The sequence below is a fragment of the Coenobita brevimanus genome, chromosome 94 (genome assembly GCF_032717465.1).
Source record: "Coenobita brevimanus isolate Jiangsu-jjx chromosome 94, ASM3271746v2, whole genome shotgun sequence".
In the NCBI taxonomy this organism is placed as follows: domain Eukaryota; kingdom Metazoa; phylum Arthropoda; class Malacostraca; order Decapoda; family Coenobitidae; genus Coenobita; species Coenobita brevimanus.
In genome coordinates, this window is record NC_137047.1 from 27,812,928 (window position 1) to 27,838,715 (window position 25,788).

A 25,788-nucleotide genomic window follows, 5' to 3' on the forward strand; every position below is an offset into this window, starting at 1 on the left:
ATTGACTGTGGGATAAAAATATTACGACTAAAGTAACTCATTACATTCATTAATGTGAGGAAACAGAGTGTGACTAAAATTGTCTGTACTAAGCCTGAATAAACTACTTTTTTGTGTGTGTGTGTGTGTGTCTCCACTTGTTTTTATATTATTCACATGATTTCTGCTCTATCAAGCTTAACAAAACTGTCAGTGTTTGCCGTAATAATAAGCAGCGTACGACATTCCGTAAAAGCAAGGATAACAGAAAGAAAGAAAAAAAGTGTTTCCATATAAATTTGCAGATTCTCCGACAGGTTGAAGATGAGGTGGAGCCAGAACCAGCAGCTGGCACATCAAATAAGCAAGAAGCATATTATAATCAGGTGGAATCAAATGGCCAGCACCACCTAGCCAGGGCTACAAATGAACAGCTGGTGACTTGTGCAGCACCGTTGCCAAACAGAGATACCCCGGAAGAAAAAATGAAGATATTTTTCAGTTGCCTCAACATTGAACAAGGAGTCAATCTAATGGTGGAATGTTGGTGTTACATTAATGCAGCAACAATTCATCATGGATGGAAGAAAGTTCTCCCTGGAGTAGACATCACGGCAAGAGTGGGTGGAGGGGAGAACTGTGAGAGGCAGAGTGCTGTGGCGGCGTTTTCAGCTGTGGTTGAAAGAACCAGAACAATAAGAGTTGATGGTTTCAATCAGGTGGAGGCTGCTGACAAAGAAGAAATGTTTCGCCAGACAGTTCTTGATGAGGATGTGGAAGATATGATAGAAGAAGATCAGAAAGCTGAGGAAAAAGAGGAGAATGAACAAGGATTGGATTGACCACAACGTGAGCCAACCACTCATCAGCTGACCAATTGTCGGGAGATACAAACAGGCAGTCACTGAATGTGATCTCAGTCTTGGACGGCATGAAGCCTGTTTTGAATTTGTCAAGAAGGCGCTGCAGCATATGAAGAACTGCACAGAAAAAGAATAAATTCGAGACACCAAGCATTAATCACACGGTACACTGCATGCAAGGTACAAGCTAGACCTCCAGTTCCTGTCCAGGATCCAGCTCCTGCCAGTGAAGACAATCAGGAGGGAGATTCACTGTTTCTTGACGATGACCCTGAAGATATGGGTAATGATTTCAAAGAATTTGCTCTAAGGGGTCCTTCACCAGGTGCTGAGTAATGATAAACACTCGGCAAGGTGGGGGATGAGTTGGGTGAGCCGAGTCGGAATGGTTACCTCTAATTTTGTCCATAAGAAAATATATATATATTTTTTTTATTAGTGATGAGTTTTATTGTTCCCAGGCCTTGCTTAAATATTAATGTGTTATGCAATAAATTATTTATTGTAGCATTTGAGAAAAGTTAAGAGGCAAATGGAATCTAGTTGGAAAGAATTGGTGGAGTGAAGCAGGATGGTGTCCATGATGCATTTCATGAATGAAAATATCTTTTTTTGTGTTACATAAACCCTGCTGAAATTATACTATACTGATTTGTGCAGCAGACTGCTTGTACTGTAGTTTTATATGAGAGAATGACTTGGACTAAGAGGTCAATATAAGTGGATACTGCTACGAGTCAGAAGGAACACGGCCATTTACATGTAAACATGTGTCACGAGTTCGGTGATAATCGAGTTCAGCGTGGTGCGGTCAGAATAAAGCAAACGCTAAACTCGGGTAACCACTGTAAACTACCAGACGCCATAATTTGGTTATGTGGTTACTTCCCGATGTAGTAAATGGTTTCCTTGTATACAGGAAACCATTTGGCTTGTCACTCAGTGTAGAGTCATCCATAGGCAAAAAGAAGAGGAGAGAAATAAGGAAAGAAGGAATGAAGGAAGGAAAGGAAAGGGCAGCCATGCAAGAGCAGCACTACACCGAGTGAGTGGATGGTGAGCACCCCCACCTACCACTAATATATCTCATGTTTATATATATATACTGCATATATATATACATATATATATATATATCTGTCTATCTATCTATCTATTGCCAGACGCCATAATCCCGTAAGGGGTGGCCGTTTGACTTTGAGTTACCTGTTTTACGGAGAGGGGCACTAACCCTCCACCAACCCACTTATTGACACGTAGGGAGCATGTATGGTTTGGTTATATGGTTACCACCCAGCGTTGTAAATGATTTCTATATATATATATATATATATATACAGTATATATATACACACTATGTATATGTTTATATATATGTATTCCTTCGCATTCCCCAAAATGTCATCATGTAAAACACATGAAGAAGCCAAGATGTCATATCTTAAGTTTGTGAGTGCAGGGATCCCTGTGTGTTTTGTTGTTAGCAGCTCTTGTGCTGTTTTGCCCCTGTAGAAGTGTTATATGATTATTAAAATTTCTTATTTATGCAGGGAGGTTCGAAGATGACCTTATAGAATACCGAATGACAATGCTACAGTCTTGGGTTGACCGCATCTGCCGCCACCCTGTCATCTCCCAGTGTGAGGTGTTCCACCACTTTGTTACTTGTCCTAACGATGAGAAGCTCTGGAAATCAGGCAAGCGGAAGGCTGAAAATGACAAACTGGTTGGAGCAAATTTCTACCTGGCCATCGAGCGACCTGACACTCCTCTTGACATGATGCAGACGTGAGTGATCTGAATTATTTGAAATAATCCGTTGCAAAGAAGGCACCTTTTCTTGTACTAATATGACATATAAAAAATTGTGAAGTTGGTTTGCAAATTGTTGAGATCATTGATTTACCCTGTAGATTCATTTAATGACTTTTGCCACATTGGATGAGTGATTATTAAGGATAAAATTAGGCCTCATTTAAAGTTACTCCTTTTTGAGGGTTGTTTCATTGTTTAATTTTTGATGAATTAGCACCTGCTTATCAATTAAACACTCTCATGATTCATTATGTAGGTGTTTTGAAGTCAGAAATGAGTGATTTTTGTGCTGTTGATGATTCAGTCAAAAACCAAAAGCATGTAACACTTAAAGCTCTTTCACGTAAAGTAGCATTTTGCTTCCAAACGTCTTAGGCTTCAAGTGAAGACTGACAATTTAATAAATTTTGAAACATTCAGATTGTTGGTAATACCAGTTTGGGGTTATGTAAATGATATCCTTTCAGTCAGGTAGCCTGTCATGTACTCTCCCATAACACTGAGCATATACTGTATTTTTACAACAGTGCATAATGCAGCTGTGGGTGCAAATGTGACAATTTCTTTCACTGCACAGATGTTTCTCCCATGGCACACACCACATGACTGCCCAGGTTGATGGTTCAAGTGATGATTGAGTGATGGCCAGGGTCATGGTGTTGGGTGATTGTGTGGTCTGAGTGATAATGTGGTCTTTGTAGTGGAATGGGATGATGGTGTAATTTCGGTGATGGTGTTGGATGAGGGTTTAGATTATGGTATTGGTTGATTGTATGGTCTGAATGATAGTGTGGTCTTTGTGATGGAGTGGGGTGGTGCTGTAATCTGGGTGATGGTGTGGGATGAGGATCTAGATCATGGTGTGGGATGATGGTGTGGCTTGGGTGATGGTGTGGTCATTGTTTGGTGGGCAGGCTTTGAGAGTCATCAGAGGTTAACTCTGGGGTGGGTCCTAAGGATAAGCTATTTTTCCCATATGCTCTGTAATTCCCACAGTGCGGATCCCATAATGCTGTTTAAGTTACTGACAGATTAGCAATGTTGCAGGCAGGTTGACTGCGTATGATGACTTCCCCTTCCTTCTTGCAAAATTACAGTACAGTAATCCTTTCATTTTCCGACATAGTAGAGCCAAAGGCATGTCCAGGTGGTGGCTCCGTCCGTATAGTGGACTTCTCCCCTGGCCCCCATTCGTTCATAACCTGACTTTGAAAGCCAGTGTAAAAGGCCACTGCAGTACATCGTTCAGCACTTGTTCATGTTGTTTAACACTATTCTGTCTGGTCAAGCAGACCTATAAACCACAGCCAAGCAGTTACCATGGTAAAGCAGACCTGTCAACCACAGTCAAGCATTCACCACTGCAGGACCATACCCTGCAGTGACATGAAAAAAAAATGAGAAAATCATCTTCACAAGAAAAATGCAGTGGACACAAAACAAAATGGTGACATAGAATAAAATCATGATAAATAGAATAAAATCATGGGAAAATACAGTAAGCTAGAGTAAAAGCAACGTAAGCACTCTCAATTCCTCGCAGGGCATCATGCTGAATAACCTGCTACCACCTTGACTTAGACAGTTCTAGTGCGGCTGGTGAAGCTGTTGCACTGCACAGTATATTCCATGTGGACTAGTGGTGTAGTCTGAAGAGCTTAGTCTGAGTCAGAGTCAAGGAGGATCTCAGTCAGTTGGCCCGTGGGAGCGACTGTGAGACGTGGTGATGGACTGCCCACTTCGAGTGACTCTGAAGACAACCGCAGACTCATGTCCAGGGGAGACACAGCGGCTGACGACATGCTAGGTTGAAGCTGCATTGCTGAAGGCGTGGTTTGATGCTGTTTTGGTGGCAAAGCAGAGGTGGATGGGGTGGGGGTCAGAGGCCTGAAAAAAGGAGTCAATCCTGGACTGGCAATAGGAGTGATGATTCAGGTGTCAGATGACACTCTTCCACACGGAATGCAGATCCTCCACAAGGCAAAGAGGCACCATCTCCCTGCCACATTCCAGGTGCTTGGCATTTTTTTTTTTTTTTTTTTTTTTTTATGCGAGGAAGAAGGAACCAAAGGCCATGAGCCCACAGTAACAGTTCCCTCCAAGAGAAAAACAAAATACAATAGAGAGCCAAATTCAAGATCCGATCATTTTGAGATGCCTGGACACACTACGTTTGAAAGACTGGAGATCATAGGCAGAAGGAAATACAGACAGAGGGAGACAGTTCCAGAGCTGACCTGTTGCATAAATGAAAGACTGGGAGTAACGGTTAACTCTTGCATTAGAGAGTTGGACAGAAAAGGGATGAGAGTTTGCTGCCAGACGGGTGCTACGCGCCCGTCGTAGAGGTGGAGGAATGCAAGCAGACAGTTCAGAGGAGCAGTGACCATTAAAGTAGCGATAGAAAAGAGATAAAGATGCAACAGTGCGGCGAAGAGACAGAGGTTGAAGGGAGTCAGTAAGAGGAGGAGAGTTAATGAGACGAAAAGCCTTTGACTCCACCCTATTGAGAAGAGCTGTATGTGGGGAGCCTCCCCACACATGAGAGTTGTACTCCACACAGGGGCAGATAAAACCCCTGTATAGAGTCAACAATTGTGCTCAAGAACCTGCGCAAGATGTGCCCGGAATATGCTTAGACGGGGGATGGCTGGAGTACTGCACTTCTCTGGGTTGTCCGTGCTGTCTTCGTCATCCTCGTCACTCTCTTCTGGTCGGGCAGCAGCAACAAAAGTGGCGATCTCAAAGACCAGTATGACCTGATAGCCAGGATCGCCCCGATCGTCATCTAGCCACTCCTGCATGTTATCGACATCCACAGCCTTGCCTTCATTACAAAGACGAACATGGAAGTCGTCCACATCAAAACCCAGATAGTCATGTCTGCTCTCATGTCCCTGAAGGAGACAAGACCAACCACTTTCAAGGGTTTTCACGGAGTCTTCCTTCTATGCACTCGCCTAGTTGTACACTGCAGACTTAAGGTTGTGGCGCTGCAGGTTTTCCAGTGTCCTCTGCCCTTGCATGTCCAGCCCCCGACACGTTCTCGAGCTCAACAGAGTAGTAACACATGATTTTCCCTTTCTGAAACCAAACTGTCTTTCTTTTATCATATTGTGTTCTTGATGATTACCCAAGCTTTTCTTATAAGCTTTTCTAATACCTTACTTACAACTCTGGTTAGTGATACTGGTCGGTAGTTGAGTGGATTTTGTCTATTCCCTTTCTTGAATGAGGGAACAATGTTTGCTTTCTTCCAAATATCAGGTAGTTTACTTTGTCACAAGGATTTCTTGAAAATTAAAGATAATGGTTTACTTAACTCCTCTGCACATTCATGTAGCACCCAACATGTAATATCATCAGGACCATTTGCTTTTCCATTGTCTAATTTACTTAACTCCTTCTGTATTTCTTCTTCTGATACAGTATTTTTATATCTGGTAGTATGTGGGGGCATGCATGTTCCACATAATCCCTCTCAAAATTTTTCTTCTGTAAAAACTGATTGGAAATTCTTAGTTAGTGCTTCACAAATATCCTTCTCTTGTGTATAGGTGATTCCTTCATCCGTAATGGATTGTATTTTATCTTTTACTTTGGTTTTGCTTCTGATATAGCTGTAAAATAGCTTTGGTTGATCACTACTTTTATGTATGATATCCTCGTCAAACTGTTTTTGGGTTTCCCTCTTTATTCTTGTATAATCGTTTCTTGTCTGTTTATAGTTGTTATTGTGTCTTCTGTATCTATTCCACAACAAATCTCTTTTTTCTTTTGATTTTTTACATTCTGTATTGAACCACATCTTTATTTTATTTTCTGCTTCTTTGTTCCGTGGAATGTACTTCTGGACTCCTATTTAATAAAGTTCACAAATTTTTTTATATACAGTATAGCATTTAAATCTTGTCTTCTAAGCTCCTTTTCCCAATCAGTTTCTAAGAAGTACTTTTTTAAGTCATGATAGTTTCCCTTTTTATAATTTAAGCTCTTTTTGTAACTTTCATTGCTGTAATTATGTCATATGCAATCCTGAAGTTGCAATTTAGTACTGCATGGTCGCTTTTGCCGAATGGAGGGTGATATATTAGATTGCCAATATCGTTTTCTTGCCTAGTAAATATAAGATCTAGCATTGAGGGAACATCGAGTCCTCTTTTTCTGGTGCTTTCCCTTACATGTTGCATTAGGAAAAACTCCTGCACGAGATCCAGGAGCTTTTGGTCGCAACAGCTTTCTTGGCTTATTATATCTAGAGTATTCCAATTTATATTTGTATTAAAATCTCCAGTTAGTATAATTCTTTCCGATTTCTCTTCCATTCTGTGTTGTAATGCTCTTAAACTCTGAATTGTACTCTCTGCCAGATCATCATATTCGCCTCCTTCCCATGTGTTTGATTTGGGTGACATGTACAAATTGGCTACAATTACTTTCCCTTCAGATGTATTGATCTCAACTGCAATCAATTCTACTTGTGAGGGTATATCTAGTTCTATTTCTTTGACTTTTAGAATTTTCTTTGTTAATATTATAATTCCTCCTCCATTATTTAAGTTCCTATCTCTTCTCCGTATATTGTGTTCCTCTAAGTTTAGGATGTCATTTGATATCCTTGGTGTTAATTTCGTTTCAGGTAGACATATTATATGTGGTTCAATTTCTCTGATATGATCATTCATATCTAGTAATTTAGATACCATTCCATCCACATTTGAGTACATCAGCTTAATGATCTCATTTATATACTTGTCATGACTTGGTTCTACTACCTGCCCCCTTTTTATTCCCTCCTGTTTATGTACCACTTTCATACCTGCAATCCAATTACTTTGTAAAACAATTTATTCTTCTCATCCTCTGATCTTCCCTCATTTTTTGTTTTGTTCAGTTTGTAAGAAGTACTTTTTTAGGTCATGATAGTTTCCCTTTTTATAATTTAGGCTCATTTTGTAACTTTCATTGCTGTTAATTATGTCATATGCAATACTGAAGTTGCAATTTAGTACTGCATGGTCACTTTTGCCAAATGGAGGGTGATATATTAAATTGTCAATATCGTTTTCTTGCCTAGTAATAAATATAAGATCTAGCATTGAGGGTACATCAAGTCCTCTTTTTCTGGTGCTTTCCCTTACATGTTGCGTTAGGAAAAACTCCTGCACGAGATCCAGGAGCTTTTGGTCGCAACAGCTTTCTTGGCTTATTATATCTAGAGTATTCTAATTTATATTTGTATTAAAATCTCCAGTTAGTATAATTCTTTCGATTTTTCTTCCATTCTTTGTAGTAATGCTCTTAAACTCTGAATTGTACTCTCTGCCAGATCGTCATATTCGCCTCCTTCCCATGTGTTTGATTTGGGTGACATGTACAAATTGGCTACAATTACTTTCCCTTCAAATGAATTGATCTCTACTGCAATCAGTTCTACTTGTGAGGGTATATTTGACTTTTAGAATTTTCTTTGTTAATATTATAATTCCTCCTCCTTTATTTAACTCCCTATCTCTTCTCCATATATTGTATTCCTCTAAGTTTAGGATGTCATTTGATATCCTTGGTGTTAATTTCGTTTCAGGTAGGCATATTATATGTGGTTCATATTCTCTGATATAATCATTCATATCAAATAATTTAGATACCATTCCATCCACATTTGAATACATCAACTTAATGATCTCATTTATGTACTTATCTTGACTTGGTTCTGCTACCTTCCTCCTTTTTATTCCCTCCTGTTTATGTACCAATTTCATACCTGCAATCCAATTACTTTGTAAAACAATTTATTCTTCTCCTCCCCTGATCTTCCCTCATTTTTTGTTTTTGCTTCTTCCCTCTTCTCTTTCAGTAACTCCAGTTCGTCTTGTGTTAGGCATCTTTTTATCCATACATTTTTGAACTCCTCATTTTCCATAAGATTCTTTGCATTTTTTAGTATGTCCTCCACTGTGTTTACACTCAGGAAGGTTACCATTAGGGGCCTTGAATTGTTTCTCTCATATTTCCTGAACCTTTTGTGTTCCTCTATGTCTTTACTACAGATTTCCTCTGATACTTCCTTCAATATGCTCATTACATTTGTAATGAGCATATTGAAGATGAGAGGAAGGAGTAGTTGCAAGGAGAGTGGAGAGGTTACAAGAGGATGAGAAAAAGGCAGAGTGTAAGAGAGAAGGGGAGGAACGATTGGGCAAATATGAATTGGAGCAGATGGGAGACGTGGAAGGTGTGTGTAAGATATTTACAGAAGAAATATGTGCAGCATGTGATGTGGTGTGTGGAAGGAAGAGAAGACGGAGGGGGGTGCAAGGAACAGCGTGGTGCACTGAAGAGGTGAAACAGGCTGTGGCACAAAAGAAGAAAGCATACAATGAATGGATGAGAAATAGGGGCGTGGAAGAAGTTGAGAGGCGGAAGAGAGAGTTATATGTGGAAAGAAAGAGAGAGGTGAAAAGATTAGTAAGAGAGAGTAAGAAGAGAGTGGATGAGGAATTTGGAAGGAATTTGAGTGTAAAGTGGAGGGACTGTAAGAAAATGTTCTGGAGAGAAGTGAAAAGAGTAAGACAGGGTGGAAGTGAAGTAAGCAGGGGAGTGAAAGATAAAAATGGTAGATTACTAGTGGAGAAGGGAGAAAAAGTGAACAGATGGAGAGAACACTTTAAGGAATTGTTGAACATAGAGGATGGAAGTAATGCGAGTATAAGTGGCTGGGGAATGGCTGGGAGAAGGAGGGAGGTGAGAAGACAGGCAGAAATCAGTAGGATAGAAGTTGTGGAAGCAATGAAGAAAGTTAAATCGGGGAAAGCCCCAGGAATTGATGGAGTGTGTGGTGAAATGCTGAAGCATGGGGGAGAGATAGTAGTAGAATGGATGTGGAAGATGTGCAGATTGGCCTGGGAGGAAGGTAGAGTCCCGGAGGATTGGAAGTCAGGTATAATTATTCCCTTGTACAAAGGAAAAGGGGAAAAAGAAGTGTGTGGTAATCATAGGGGCATTTGTCTTCTTAGTATAATAGGAAAAGTGTATGGTAGGATACTTATAGACAGAGTTAGAGAAAGAACAGATGAATAAGTTGGAGAAGAAAAGGGAGGCTTTAGGAAGGGAAGAGGTTGTGTAGATCAGATATTCATTCTTAGATCTTTAGTGGAAAAGTTTCTAGAGAAGGGAAAGAAGTTGTATGCAGCTTTCATGGATTTGGAGAAAGCATATGACAGGGTGGATAGACAAGGATTGTGGAAAATGTTAAGAATACATGGAGTAGATGGGAAGTTGTTGAATGCTGTGAAGAGTATGTACGATGGTGCGAAGGCTGCAGTGCGTGTGGATGGTGAACTAAGTGAATTTTTCTCTTTGAAAGTTGGGTTGAAACAGGGATGTGTCATGTCTCCATGGTTGTTCAATCTGTACGTGGATGGGGTAATAAAAGAGGTACAAGGTAGGGTAGTGGATGTTGGAGTGGCCCTGGTGAGAGAGGATAGTGTTTGGAAACTCCGTGTACTGTTGTTTGCAGATGATACTGTGTTGTTGAGTGAAGAGGAAGGGGAGCTGCAAGGCTTGGTGGATGAGTTTGGGAGTGTGTGTAAGAAACGGAATCTAAAGGTGAATGTAGGGAAGAGTAAAGTGATGGTCTTTGAGAGAGGTGAAGTTAGTGAATGTACAGCGAGGTTGGATGGTGAGGAATTGGAAAATGTGAGTATGTTTAAGTACTTGGGTAGTGTGATGAGTAAGGATGGAGGTTTGGAGGGTGAAGTGCTTGAAAGGGTACAGCAGGGAAGAAAGGTTGCTGGTTCTTTGAAAGCAGTGATAAGAAACAGGGAAGTGAGCATGGAAGTGAAAAAGTTACTACATGACAGTATTGTGATACCAACTCTGACGTACGGAAGTGAAGCTTGGACATTGTTGGAAGGACACAAGTCAAGAGTGAGAGCAGTGGAAATGAGTTATTTAAGAGGAGCCTCTGGAGTCACGTGGAGAGACAGGCTGACGAATGAAGATATAAAGGAGCGTTGTGGTGTGGATGTGGATGTGATAGGAAGCGTTATGAGAAACACACTGAGGTGGTTTGGCCATGTGGAGAGGATGGAGGGTGAAAGACTGACGAAGAGAGTGTATGTGAGTGAGGTGGAGGGGGGAAGAGGGAGGGGGAGGCCGGGGATGAGATGGAGGGATGGGGTGGAGAGGTATATGAGAGAGGGGGGTGTGAGTTGGGAGCAGGGCAGTGAAATGGTGAGGGACAGGGCGACTTGTAGGCGATTTGTTTGCGACCACCCCAAACGGGATTGAGGCGTCTGGCTATAGATAGATAGATAGATAGATCTCCTTTTTGTCTCCCGAGATCTTGTTTCTTACTTTTTCCTCTTCTATACTAGTGATTACTGTAGTTTTGTTGATATGTGCTGAATCTCTGACTAATTTAAGATTGTTTTGGATTATTCTTTTCACTTCCTTTTTAATGCTTTTTTCTTCCACCCTTGTTTCTAAGTCTTTCTTTACTTTCACCATTTCAGCATAAGTGGTTTTCACCATTTCAGCATAATTGGTTTCCATATCATTTTTGTAGCTTTGCACAGCTTCATTCACCTGTGTTATCTTCTCCTCAGTGTCACTGCTTTGATCTATCAGATTGCTTACTTGCCTAATTGTCTCTGTATCATTTTTGAACTCTTCCATAATACTGTACTCTCTTGGTTGACTACTGTACTTGTCATTTCACTGATTTTCCTCCTAAGTGAACCCACTTCTACTGTCAGCTCATCTCTTGTTGTGTCTTTCTTGTTGACTTCCTTTCCAAATTTTTCTATTTCTTCCTTTTGCAAGTGCATATGTTTCTTAATTTCATCAGTCATATTCTGAAAAGCCATCTCTAGTCTGTTTACTCGTTCCACCAGTTTATTGTGAGTCTCCATTTCAACCAGTTCTTGGTAGAAATCATCATCCTACTTTCTACCTTTATCTCTTTTCTTTTCAAAATTTGCTTTACTAAAGTAGGTGGCCATCATGCAGTAACAAGAGCACAGATACTACTTACATTCACTGGTGCAGAGTCTTGGACAAAACAACTAATCAGCTGATTTTGTGCATTCTTGCACTACTTTGTTTTCTTTACTGTTTGAACAACAATCTTACTTAAATCTTCTTTTTATATTAGAACACCATTTAGTCTAACCTGGTACAGACCTTGACTCATATAAAGATACTATCTATCTATCTATCTATAGCCCGACGCCCTAATCCCGCAAAGGGTGGCCGCAGACAAAACGCCTCCAAGTCTCTCTGTCACCCACCATTTGACTACCCTCCCACCAACTCACTCCCCCCTCTCTCAAATACCTCTCAACTCCATCCCTCCACCTCATCCTCGGTCTACCCATCCCTCATCCTCCCTCCACCTCACCTACATACATCCTCTTAGTCAGTCTTTCATTCTCCATTCTTTCCAAATGTCCAAACCACCTCAGTGAATTTCTCCTAATCTTCTCAACCACATCCACATCCACCCCACAACGTTCCTTCACTTCTTCATTCGTCAGCCTGTCCCTCCATGTCACTCCACATGCTCTTCTCAAGTAACTTATTTCCACTGCTCTCACTCTTACTTGTTCCCCTCTTGCATGGCCTCCATACGTCAGGGTAGGGATCACAATACTATCATGCCGTGACTTCTTAACTTCCATACTCACTTCCCTATTTCTCATCACTGCTTTCAGTGAACCAACAACCTTCCTTCCCTGCTGTACCCTTTCACACACTTCATCCCCCAAAGTTCCATCCTTACTCATCACACTACCCAAGTACTTGAATGCACTCACATTCTCCATATCCTCACCATCCAACCTCACTGTACATTCTGTTACTTCATTCCTCTCAAACACCATAACTTTACTTTTGTTTACATTAACTTTCAGATTCCTCCTCCTATGCACTGTCCCAAATTCATTCACCAAACCTTCCAACTCTCATTCATCTTCACTAAACAATACTGTATCATCAGCAAACAGCAACACCAGAATCTTCCAAATCTCACCCTCATTCATTAGAGCCACCCCCACATCCACAGCCCTACCTTGCACCTCCTTTACAACCCCATCCATGTATATATTAAGCAGCCATGGAGACATCACACAACCCTGTTTCAGTCCCACATTGGGATCGAAGAACTCGCTCAGCTCACCATCCACTCGCACCGTAGCCCTAGCTCCTTCGTACATACCCTTCACAGCATTCAGCAATTTCCCCTCCACTTCATATATTCTTAATACCTTCCACATACCTTGCCTCTCTATTCTGTCATAAGCTTTCTCCAAGACCATGAAGGCAGCATACACTTTCTTTCCCTTCTTTAGATACTTCTCCACTAAACATCTTATAACAAATATCTGATCTACACACCCTTTTCCCTTCCTAAATCCCCCTTGTTCTTCTCCAACTAGCTCCTATGTCATATGCCTAACCCCATCAATGAGTAATCTACCATGTATTTTACCAGTCACACTAAGAGGGCAAATACCCCTATGGTTACCACATACTTTTCTCCCCCCTTTTCCTTTGTATAAAGGAACAATTATACCTGATTTCCAGTCCTCTGGAACCCTTCCTTCTTCCCAAGCCAATCTACACAACTTCCATATCCACTCCACAACAATCTCACCCCCATACCTCAGCATTTCACCACACACTCCATCAATTCCTGGGGCCTTTCCCAACTTGATCTTCTTCACTGCTTCCACTACTTCTGTCCTACTGTTCTCTTCCTCCCTCCTCTCATCTCTTCTTCTCTCAGCCATTCCCCAACCACTTATACTCGTGCTGCTGTCACTCTCTACATTTAACAAATCCTCAAAGTGCCCCTTCCATCTCCCCAATTTCTCTCTCTTCTCCACCAACAATTTATTATTCCTATCTTTCACTCCCCTACTATTTCCCGTTTCACACTGCCTTACTTTCTTTACCTCCTTCGAAAACAATTTCTTACTTTCCCTCCATTTCACACTCAGATTCCTCCCAAACTCTTCATCCACTTTCTTGTTACTCTCCTTCACCAGTCTCTTAACCTCCCTTCTCCTGCTCACATATACCTCTCTCTTCTCTCTCTCTCATTTTCTCCCCTACCTCTACTCGCTAACCATTCACTATATGCCTTCTTCTTTTGTTCCACAGCTCGTTTCACCTCATCATTCCACCATGCTGTCCCTTGCACACCCTTGCCTCTCCTCACTCCACAAACCACCTCGCATTCTGTGCCTATCTCTTCCATAAATATCTCACATACGTCTTCCACACCTTCCATCTGCTCTAGCTCATACCTTCCCAATCTTTCTTCCACTATGCTCTTATACTCTGCCATTTCTCACTGTCTTGCAAATTCTCCACTCTTCTCACAGGAGCTGTTTCCTCCTGTCTTCCCCTTCGTCTCCTCAACCATTTTCTTTGCAGCTTTACCTTGGGCATCACTAAGTGATGGTCCGAGACTCCATTCCCCCACCCTCTCCACATTCTTGCATCCAACACTTGTCTTCTCATTCGCTCATCCACACACACGTAGTCTACTAATTTAGGTAATGCCACTGGCCAGGTATGGAGTGATGGCGAAGTGCAGCTGCTCCACTCGGTGCCTTGTATGTGTGTGTATGTGTGTGTGTGTGTGTGTGTGTGTGTGTGTGTATGTGTGTGTGTGTGTGTGTGTATGTGTGTGAGAGACATGTTATGTGCTGGAGGTGGAGCTGGAGCTAGCTCTGTGGCTAGAGTGAAGAGTGGTTGGAAGAAGGTCAGGGAGCTGTTGCCCCTCCTGACATTGAGAGGGCTCTTCCTTCATGCTAAGGAATCTTAGTATGCAGCATGTATTAGAAGTGTAATGCCGTATGATAATGAGACCTGGACGGTAAAGGTAGAGGATATTTGCAGGCTCAAATGTACAGAAACGACAATAATTAGGCAGATGTGCAGTGTGTCCTTGAATGTAAGGCCTGGGGGGGTATAGATTTACAATGAAAGAGTTAAAAGGAAGGATGGGACTGGAGTGTATTGGTGTTGTGATGGGGAGAGGTAGATTGAGATGGTTTGGGATGTGGAGAGTATAGGGGATGACAACTGAGTGCAGAAAGTGAGAAGTATTAACATTGGGGGTAGGGTTGCAAGATGCAGACCGAAAAAGACCTGAGATGAGGTCATGAAGAGTGACCTCAGGAGTAAGGGACTGAATAGGGAGGCTGCCAGATCAAGCAGCATGGAGAGCTGCCATTAGGTGACAAAGGCTGACACATCTGAGCATGTTGGAGCCTTTATAAACAAAACAAAATGAGACTTGTGGCATGTTATTTGGCTTTGGGATCATATTGTACAACAGATGGCATAGGAGGCTTCATAGCACCTCCCCTATATTAGTTTGTGTTAGATACAGTATTGTTCCTTAATAATCTTTTGTATATTATCTTTATTGTTTGGTAGGTTGGGCCCACCTATCATCCACCCACTCAGTGTAGCACTACCTTCTGTAACATTCCAGATGGTTTCCTGGAACTCAGGAAGCCATGTACTAAGCTGGGTGGTATCCGTATAGGCATATGATACCTAATGGTCTGTTGGGTTAAGACTTCCATCTGAGGGGTTGTTGGGGTCTGTTGCTTATATAATGACTCTCAAGGATGAATGAGGTTGGTCACCTTTGCCTTGAATGTGAGGACTGAGTAGCCCAGCCCCAGATCCCTACACTCATGTGGTGCAAAAATGGATTGGATGATGGATGAATGGATTTTGTATAGACATACTTTGTATCAGTAACATACAAGATGATATTAAAGTGTTGCATCTAGAATAAATTGCTAAGAAAGAGATGTTGCAGAATCACCTAAGCCACTTAGAATACAACCCTTAGACTTACTCTATATCTTTTGTCCTTCAGTGAGGCCAAACTGGAGGGTTACAATCGATTTTTCACCACCCTGGATGATGCTGTAAAGCTGCTGCAAAACACCTGTATTGACCAGACCAAAAAGCACCAAACGGCCTTCAAACGGGAGTACAACAAGGTCTCTCACTCCTTCTCAAAGCTCAGCAGAGCCTTTGATACAGATCCTTCTAATTGTGAGTTATGTAATGAGGATTATTTTCATATTTTGCCTTCAGCTTGATATGTGTATTGAAGACAGTCTTGTCATATGTCAGGGATATTTAAAAAAAAAAAAAAAAAAAAAAAAAAATCATGAAACACCATCCACTCACTTGATGTAGTGCTGCTCTCAGGTGTCTGCCCTTTCCTTTCCTCCATCCTTCTTTCCTTCCATCCTCTTCTGTTTTTCTTTTCTTCATTCTTGTCTCTTCCTTCTGCCTGTGGGTGACTCTACACTGAGTGACAAGCCAAATGGTTTCCTGTACAGCAGGAAATCATGTACTATGCTGGGTGGTAACCATATAACCAAATTATGGCACCTGGTGGTTTAGTGTGTAATTAAGGCACTCCAATCGGATTGAGCCAGTGAAGGTTTATATCCAAGAGGTGGTTGGGGTTTATTGTTCACGTACCATAATGCCACTCAGGGATGAGTGAGATTGGTCACTCTCATCTTAAATGTCAGGACCAACTTGCCTAGCCCCTGTCTCCTAAACTTCTCATGGGGCAATGTAGGATTGGATGATGGATGAATGGATGGAACTGGCACAGAACATACTCTTAAATTCATTGTGCTTAGATTTAGTAGGGTGTACACTCAGGAAAATGAGATTTTGGAGTGTAGAATCATCCATCCATCATCCAATCCTTCGTTGCCCCATGAGGAGCGTAGGAGCCCGGGGCTAGGCAGTTGGTCTCAACATTTAAGATGAGAGTGACCAGCCTCACTCATCCCTGAGCGGAATTACATGAGCAATAAACCCCAACCATCCCTTGGATATAAACCTTCAACAGCTCAATCCGATTGGAGCACAATAATTACCCACTAAACCTCCAGGCGCCAAAATTTGGTTATATGGTTACCACCCAGCGTAGTAAATGGTTTTCTGGTGTACAAGAAACCATTTGGCTTGTCACTCAGTGTAGAGTCATCCATGGGCAGAAGGAAGAGGAAAGAATGAAGGAATGAAAGACAGAAGAGGGAATGTAAAGTCACCCGCAGGCAGAAAGACAAGGAAAGAATGAAGGAAAGAAAGACAGAAGAAGATGGAAGGAAAGAAGGATGGAGGAGAGGACAGGGCAGACACCCGAGAGTAGCACTACATTGAGTGAGTGGATGGTGAGCACCCCCACCTACCACATAATGTTAACTTATGAGAATACCATGTAATAAATAGCCTACAGTACCATTAACATTATATACAAATAACCATTTAACCCTTTAAACGTGGATCGTCGCGTTTGCGACGCTTGGCGAAAAGGACATAACGGCGGAGCGTCGCGTTTGCGATTCTAGTAAATTTTAAATAACCGCGGGCAAGCAGGCTCCAGCTGGTATTGTCTATCAGTACCACCACCCTTTAGCTACAATTAGCATACTTTACCTTTGTACTACTGACCTCCGTTGTTGCCAAGTATCGCGTTTTTCCCCCCCTCTCCCCCCCACCATGGCCCGGCCAGCCTGGCTGTGATACATGGCAGTGCTCTGACTGCTCAGAACTGTAAATCTGCACTCTCCTCTCACAAGCAGTTTATGCTAATAGGTAACGCTTGTTTCCCCAGTTGTAACACTAGCTTTTTTTCGCACGGTTTGCCCCTGTTTAGCGTCAGTTTACCGCAGGCTTTCAAAGTGACATTATGGTGAGTTCTAGCTCTTCCGAGTCAGTGCAAGTGGCCGACAGGAACGAGAATAAAGTGACGGGCGTAAGGCAGAATAAAAAGCGCGCTGCGGTGATCTTTTGGGAAGTAATATGATTGAAAATAATTTAGTATACATGTTTTTAGCTGTGAAAATGGAAATGTTTGTTGAGTGACGGGAAGACCGCCGCCGCGGTGCATGTCGGCCGTATGCTCCGTTGATTTTAGCCTTATTTTCAGTGCTTATTGTACAAATACGGATTCCAAACTACCTTTATGTTGTAGTATAAAGTTTACTGTGACAGAATGAGGCTGTGGTAGAGGGGAAACTGGGTTGGTGGAGGTGTGAAAGTGAAGATTTGGTTACCCAACTTTGCAAGTCTCCACAAATCCTTGGGTAGTCCACGAAGGCTCAACACCTGTCTCTGGAGAAAGCTGAATGTAAGTATTATCTGTCATACCAAGTATAATGTTCTAGGGTTAATCTCTGATTTTTGGCTAATATTTTCCTACAGGTACTCAGACCGCGATACAACCCCACCACTCGGGGGGGGGGGGGGTCGACTGTTCACGGCCGCGTTTAAAGGGTTAATGATTAAGGTGTTGGCACAAAGTAACCAAACCTAACCAGGCACAAAGTCCAACCACTTGTTACCATTCAACAGATAGTGTTCAACCAAAATCCAACTGTTCGTTATCAAATTACACAGGTTGCATCCAGGGAAATAACTTTTTTTTTTTTTTTTTTTTTTTTTTAATGCAAGGAAGAAGGAACCAAAGACCAAGAGCCTGCAAACCATTCCTTCCAAGAAAAAAACAAAAACAATACAAAAGAGATGGTTTTTAAAAGCAGTTGCTAGTCTTGTTTACACCACAGAGACTTGAGTATTGCAGCTGCACAAGGCTTACATGAAGGAGTGTTAATGCCAGCTTTAACATATGGATGTGAGACTATGGTGTGGCATGAAAATGAAAAGTCAGGAGTGAGAGCAGTGGAGATAGGACTGCTGAGGAATGTTTTTGGAGAACAAAGAATGGATAGGATACAAAATAATGTGATTCGTGAAATATGTGGAGTCAGGAAATATGTGGACACCAGAATTGAAGAGAGCGTACTGAGATGGTATGGTCATGTGGTGAGAATGGATAACAATAGAGTGGTGAAAAAGGTATATCTGAGCGAATTTGAAAGAGGGAGGAGGCAAGGTAGGCCAAGGAGAAGGTGGAGGGATATGGTGGATGAGTGTGTGAGGAGGAGAGATTTGGACGTCGGTGAGGCTGGGGTACTGACAAGAGATCGAGCTGGCTGGATGAATATTGTGAGGAGAAGTGCACGATCAGGGGTTTGGCACCTGTTTTTAACGTGACAGTGTCCAGACTGACTCTGTCAGATACGTTTTTGTGAAATGTTTTTGGCGTATGAGATAGAGCCAGGATTCCGGGTCTTGAATGGTGAGTGAATGGAAGCATGGCCCATTGGTTTGGGCAAATTTGGGCTGTCTGGACATTGCTACCCCTCACCCTGCCCTAGGGTGGGAAAGGAAGTCTGGATGATTATGATGATGATGATGATGTTTACACCAGCAACAAGAAGTACAGCTGTTCAAGAATATTGAGGAAAAAGAGGTATGGAGGTACAGTGCAACCTCGAAATCTCAAACATCTGAAGTTCGAATACCATAATATATCAGATAAGTCATTTTTATTTCCCAAACTTATCTCACAAATGACTGCAGACTCGAGCATCTAGAATTGACAGGTACACTTATCTGGTACTGATGACCTTACTATAAAGCGTCGGGTGACCCATAATAAGTTTCCTTTCTTCCCTCTGGTTGAGAATCTCTTTACTTTTTGATTTAGTCAAAAATTATTCAGATTTCATGCAATTGTAGCCACAAAAAGGTGTCCTAGCTATACTGATTAGTGCAGTGCTGTGAAAAAAGTATGCAGCATAACAATCCAGCCACAGGTGCACAGTGTGTGTGTACGTGTTGTGAGACATTGTGGTGATGGAAACAACCATGTATGACATGAAAGCATGAAAGTACTCAGAATTTCAGTACAGACAGAAACTAAAGCAGATAACAATCTTTGCCTTTGTTCTCAAAGATAGTGATATTGTGAAACACGACAGTACGTGCCATTACAAAGCAGTGTGATAAGATTTTTATTATGTTTACACCAGCAACAAAAAGTACAGCTGTTCAAGAATATTGAGGAAAAAGAAGTATGGAAGTACAGTGGAACCTTGAAAATTCAGACATCTGAAGTTTGAATACCATAATATATGAGATCAGTCATTTTTATTTCCCAAACTTAACTCACAATTGACTGCAGACTCTAGCATCAAACATTGACAGGTACACTTATCTGGTACTGATGACCTTACTATAAAGTGTCTGGTGACCAATAATAAGTTTCCTTTCTTCCTTCTGGTTGAGAATTTCTTTACTTTTTGATTTAGTCAAAAATTATTCAGATTTCATGCAATTGTAGCCACAAAAAGGTGTCCTAGCTATACTGATTAGTGCAGTGCTGTGAAAAAAGTATGCAGCATAACAATCTAGCCACAGGTGCACAGTGTGTGTGTACGTGTTGTGAGACATTGTGGTGATGGAAACAACCATGTATGACATGAAAGCATGAAAATACTCAGAATTTCAGTACAGACAGAAACTAAAGCAAATAACAATCTTTGCCCTTGTTCTCAAAGATAGTGATATTGTGAAACATGACAGTACATGCCATTACAAAGCAGTGTGATAAGATTTTTAAGCTCTTTGCAGAGTGAAATTATGATAAATATGCTTTAACCACACAACACCACAGAACGCCACTTGTCAGACGTCATTAACCAATGAATTTTGCTCTGAACATAAGCATGATTATTGGTAGGCAGCACTCTCGTAAAATATTTCACTTAGATGATTTGTGTCACATAAACCATTGTGCAGTCTATATTTGAGTAAATTACCATGTAACTCCTCAGTAAATGTAAACTTCCAGCATCCTTTTCCTCTTGTTTCACACACCCTCATGCACACAAATGTATTTCATCAGTGTTTGAGATTCCGATGTTTCTGCAAGATTACAATAATGCAGACTTGTATAAGTGTACATTACTGTAAAATACATCATAAATAAAATAAATTAAGCATTCTGTGGGTGAGCAGTGCACAATATGGACAGAAAAGTGTTGCATCACACTGCATCATTCAGGTTATGTTATAACGGATCAGCTTATCACCTGCTACACAACACAAGGCTGTGGTGAAAGTTGTAAATATTTAGTTAATTTACATAAAGAAATTAATACAAAAACATTTTCCCTCCTGATTTGTTGATGAATGTTAAATATGAATACAACTGCAAAGTATTTTATAATAGGACATACAGAAGATGAGGAAATGAAATGTATAAGAAAAATACCTCATGGTTAGTAATGAGTATTGTACTGATAATTATCATACCAGCCTGTGAAGGTGTATATCCAAGGGGTGGTTGGGGTTGATTGCTTATGTAATGCCACTCAGGGATGAGTGAGGCTGGTCACTCTCATCTTAAATGTCGGGACCAACTGCATAGCCCCGGGCTCCTACGCTCCTCGTGGGGCAATGTAGGATTGGATGATGGATGGATGGACCAGGAGTTAATAGAGATAAAAGAAAAACTGTGTGTTATAAAAACACTGGAAATCAGTGTACCTGATGCAAACTGTTAGCTCATACTGCAAAACTCATGTCAAAATCATGTCTAAACTATGAGAATTATGGCAAGGGTAGCCTTTTTTTTTTTTTTTTTTTTTTTTTTTTTTTTTTTAAGCAAGGAAGAAGGAACCAAAGGCCAGAAGTACACAAGATTATTCCCTCCAAGAAAAAACAAAAACAAGATAACAGAGGGCCATATTCAAGATCTGTTTATTTTGAAATGCCTGGACACACTGCATTTGAAAGACTGGAGGTCATAGGCAGTAGGAAATACAGACAGTTCCAGACTTGACTTGTTTCATACATGAAGGGCTGGGACCAACAGTTAACTCTAGCATTAGAGAGTTGGACAGAAAAGTTTGAATTTTTCTAAAATTAAAGGAGTCTGTGGACACAAGCACTTTGAATTTTGGAGGTTGCACTGTAGAAGCAAAAGCGGAAGTACTGAAATTGTTTATAAATTTTTCGTCCCCACAAGGAACACCTCCCATGGCCTGAGTCAGGGTAATATTTTCTTTTGTTAAATTGTCCTACTTGAGCCACAGTGACTGTTTTTTTTTTTTATTAATACATAGCAAAAGAAGTTATCTACAGCCATCTCTTAGTACAGTATCGTGGAGAAAGTATATTTCTATCAAATCGAAATGAAATTTTTGATCCTGCTACTGTGACCAGGGCAGTATGATGCAGATGGGGAAGGCTGCAGGTGTGTTTGGGTTGACTACTGAAATGCTGAAGGCCTCAGGAGATCCAGGAGTGGAGTTAGTTACTATCTATCTATCTATCTGTCTGTCTATAGCCAGACACCATAATTTAGTAAAGGGTGGTCATTTATCTTTGAGTTAGTTGTTTTATGGGGAGAGGCACTAACCCTCCACTAACCCACTTGCTGACATGTAGGGAAAACGCATGGGTTGGTTTCTTGGCTTACAAGAAACCATTTGACTTGTCACTCAGTGTAAAGCCACCAGAAAAGGAAAGAAGGGTAATAAAAGTGACAGGAAAGATGGGAGAAATAGGAAGAGAGGGCAGACACAAAAAAAGAATGATAAAAGTGAAGGAAAATGTAGGTAGCACAACATCAAGTGAGCGAAAGATGGTCACCATCAGCTACCATCTAGTTAGTTACTGATTTGAAAATACAGTAATACGTCGTTATAACGGACTTCAATTGACCGGAATTTGCTTTTATTGGAATCGAGGAGCTACCGGACTAAATTCCTATACATCGGAAAAAGTTCAATAAAGCCAGAAGCAGTCCGGACTGCCTGACCACTTCAGCTGTGTTCACCACAATAAGGCTTTCGATCGAGTCTGCCATAAATCTTTAAATTCCAATCTGCCCTCATACGGTTTCTATCTTTCTATCTGTGCCTTCATCTATAGCATCCTTTCTGGTCGTTCTATAGTCGCTGTTGTAGACGGCCATCATTCTTCTCCTAGATCCGTCAACAGTGGTGTTCCTCAGGGCTGTGTCCTATCACCAACCTTCTTCCTTTTATTTATCAATGACCTTCTAAGCTGTACATCTAACCTTATCCTCTTGTACGCTGATGACTCCACCCTTCACCTTTCCATTCGGTTCCCACAGCGTCCATCTCAGCAGTTACGTCAACAAACAAGGGATGAGGCTATGGCACACCTAATGTCTGACTTGGCTCATATTTCTGACTGGGGTAAAAATAATCTTGTTGTTTTTAACCCCTAAACCGCAGGGTTGTTTTTGCTTGACTTGCGTGTCTCGCGGGCATATTCGCTCTCCGACAGACTCTCTTAAAAATATTTTGCCAAAAATCAGTTATTAGTCCTAGAATATTAAAATTACATATGCATATGGCACATACCTTCAGCTTTCTCCTGGGATGTTTGTTGAGCCTTCGTCGAGTACCGTAGGACCTCCGAAGTTGGGTAACGAAGTCTCCACTTTACAATTTCCGACAACCCGTAATATGATTACCACAGCCTGATATTATCACTAGAAACACTGTTCTATGATTCTCAAATAGTTTGGAATCCATACTCCAAAAAAAAAAAAACACTGTGAAAGCAATGAAAATTGCAAACGCGTATGACCTTCCCACTTGCTCTCGTTCGCCGCTGGTGTTCTGTCATTTATTATTCATAAAAACACTCACACTTTATATTTCTAGTACTATATAACACTTATTTATATCTGCAGTCTTTATCCATAAGTTTCCTTCAGTAATAGTAGTTTATTGTCACTGTAGGCATTCAGTTTCTCTTTCAGTAAAATACGTAGCATTCACTTTCTCGTCCTGTATACTAGCATTGAGAGTGAATATGTCACTTTCATAACTCATAGTATTCATACATGCTAGAGTGAAACTTTCACTTTCATTACTCCAAGTATATATACTCATATTCTTATATTACTACTCATTTACATTTCTATTTACATTCTGTATTTTATTTACATTATTTACATTTCTATTTTATTTACACTGTGTTATGCACTGTCACTTGCAGTAACTTATAAAACTATTTTCCACTGTTCACTTATATTTACATTCATTGCTTTCACTTGCTGTTTACCCATTATTTACATTTCCACTTACACTGTTTTACTCATCAGAAAGATTCTAGTCACTGTCCATCATTTTCATTGATAAATTATCCAGTTCACGTTCCACAGCAGTCACTTAGCCCTTTACCCCTTTCCACACGAGGTTTAGTAGGGAGTAGAGGTCACTTAGGCTTCTCCCTTCCTTTCTTATATATATTTTTATTACGAGAATAGATTATACGGCATATTTCAAGGGGAAATAAACAGCGAAAATTAGCAAATGAGTGCACTTGAGGTGTTGTCAGGTGATAATTAGCCAATTTTAGGTGTATGGCACTATCACTTATCTTATTTCTTTTTTGTATATATTATTTGGTATAAGAATAGGGCATAGGGCTTATTTCAATGGATGAAATCAGTGGAAAATTCCAGGGAAGATTTACTTTGCGTAGCACGGCCAGGAAGGCGAGAGGAGAGGGTAATGGAGGGGAGGTAGGGAGGGGAGTCAAGAACGGGGAGAAATGGCTAAATTGTCAACAATGGATGGGAGTACAGATGAGATTAGGAGTGCTGACTAGTGTTGGACATTGGCAGTACTGATAGATGATACAAGCCACCACTTGAAAGCCCAGGCGAATTCAAAATAACACAGAATCACAAAAGTGACGCCCTGTGGTATGATCCCTTGCTCCCAAGCATCACGAAAGTGACGCCCCGCAGTTAAGGGGTTAATGCATCAGAGACTCAATTCTTACGCCTATTGACTTGACAAAATCTTCCACGGGTGTACCCACAAACGTTTAATAATATTCAGCTTAATCCTGCGTCATCCTTGAACATGCTTGAAGTTTCATTCTCACGGGACTAATCTTGGAAGATCATGCTGTGTCTGTTGTAAAATCTGCTTACCAGAGATTTTGTGTGCTAAGTTGACTCCGTTCCTCCTTTACCCCTGCACAACTGTTGATTCTATACACGGTTTTATCCACCCCTGTGTAGAGTACAACTCTTGAATGGGGAGGTTTCCCACATACAGCTCTTCTCAATAGGGTGGAGTCAAAGGCTTTTCGTCCCATTAACTCTCCTCCTCTTACTGGCTTACTTCAACCCTGTCTCTTCGCTGCACTGTTGCATCTTTGTCTCATTTCTATTGCTACTTCAGTGGTCACTGCTCCTCTGAACTGTCTGCTTCCATTCCTCCACCTTTACGTCAGGCGCGTAGCACCTGTCTAGCAGCAAACTCTCATCCCTTTTCTGTCCAACTCTCTAATGCAAGAGTTAACCCTTACTCCCAGTCCTTCATTTATGCAACAGGTCAACTCTGGAACTGTCTCCCTCTGTCTGTATTTCCTGCTAGCTATGTTCTCCAGTCCTTCAAACACAGCGTGTCCAGGCATCTCAAAATGATCGGATCTTGAATTTGGCTCTTGTACTGTATTTTGTTTTTCTCTTGGAAGGAACGGTTATTGTAGGCTCGTGGCCTTTGGTTCCTTCTTCCTAACAAAAAAGTAAATAAATAAATAAATAAATGAATGACATGTATATCAGTGTACAGTACAGTATTATTATATACCGGTATATTATACCATTTGATTATTGTAGTGAAGTTATAACACAGTACAGTACCACAGTGGTAGTCAAAACAATTTAAAAACCATTGGTGTGATCCGGACTAATGTCTGATATATCTGAAAAAGTCCGGGTTAGCAGGAGGAAGTCCGGATGTCATTTTTATTGGAATTTCGCTTTTTTCGGAATGATTTGGGCCCCAATTAGTCCGTTATAGTGAGGTCTTACTGTATGGTTATAAATGAGTGTGTTTTCCCAGATGATTGGCCGAAGAGTGTGATTGTAAAAGTGTACAAGGGAAAGAATGATGCCCTGGAAAGAGGAAATTACTGTATTTAGGTATAAAACTTTTGGACCAGATAATGAAGGTAGTGGAGAGAGTTCTGGAAGATATGATTGTAGAAAAAGTGAATTTTGATGAGATACAGCATGAGTTTATGCCAGGCATTGTTTCATTGTTCAACAGCTTCGTGAAATATATATATGAAAGGAAAGGGATCTCTACTTTGTTTGTGTGGATTTGGAGAAAGTTTTTAACAGAGTCCCCAGGGAGGTGGTGAAGTTGGCAGTGAGAAA

At 41.0% G+C, this 25,788-nt stretch overlaps 1 protein-coding gene across 1 annotated transcript in view; it reads left to right on the forward strand.

Annotated features, from left to right (window-relative positions):
- Positions 1 to 25,788, forward strand: part of SH3PX1 (sorting nexin 33-like protein SH3PX1) — a 323,543-nt gene that overhangs the window by 193,381 nt on the left and 104,374 nt on the right. Inside the window, exons 8-9 of the mRNA XM_080282787.1 lie at positions 2,393 to 2,630; positions 15,565 to 15,746. Coding sequence (XP_080138913.1) covers positions 2,393 to 2,630; positions 15,565 to 15,746 — 420 coding nt within the window. The remainder of the gene's footprint in view (positions 1 to 2,392; positions 2,631 to 15,564; positions 15,747 to 25,788) is intronic.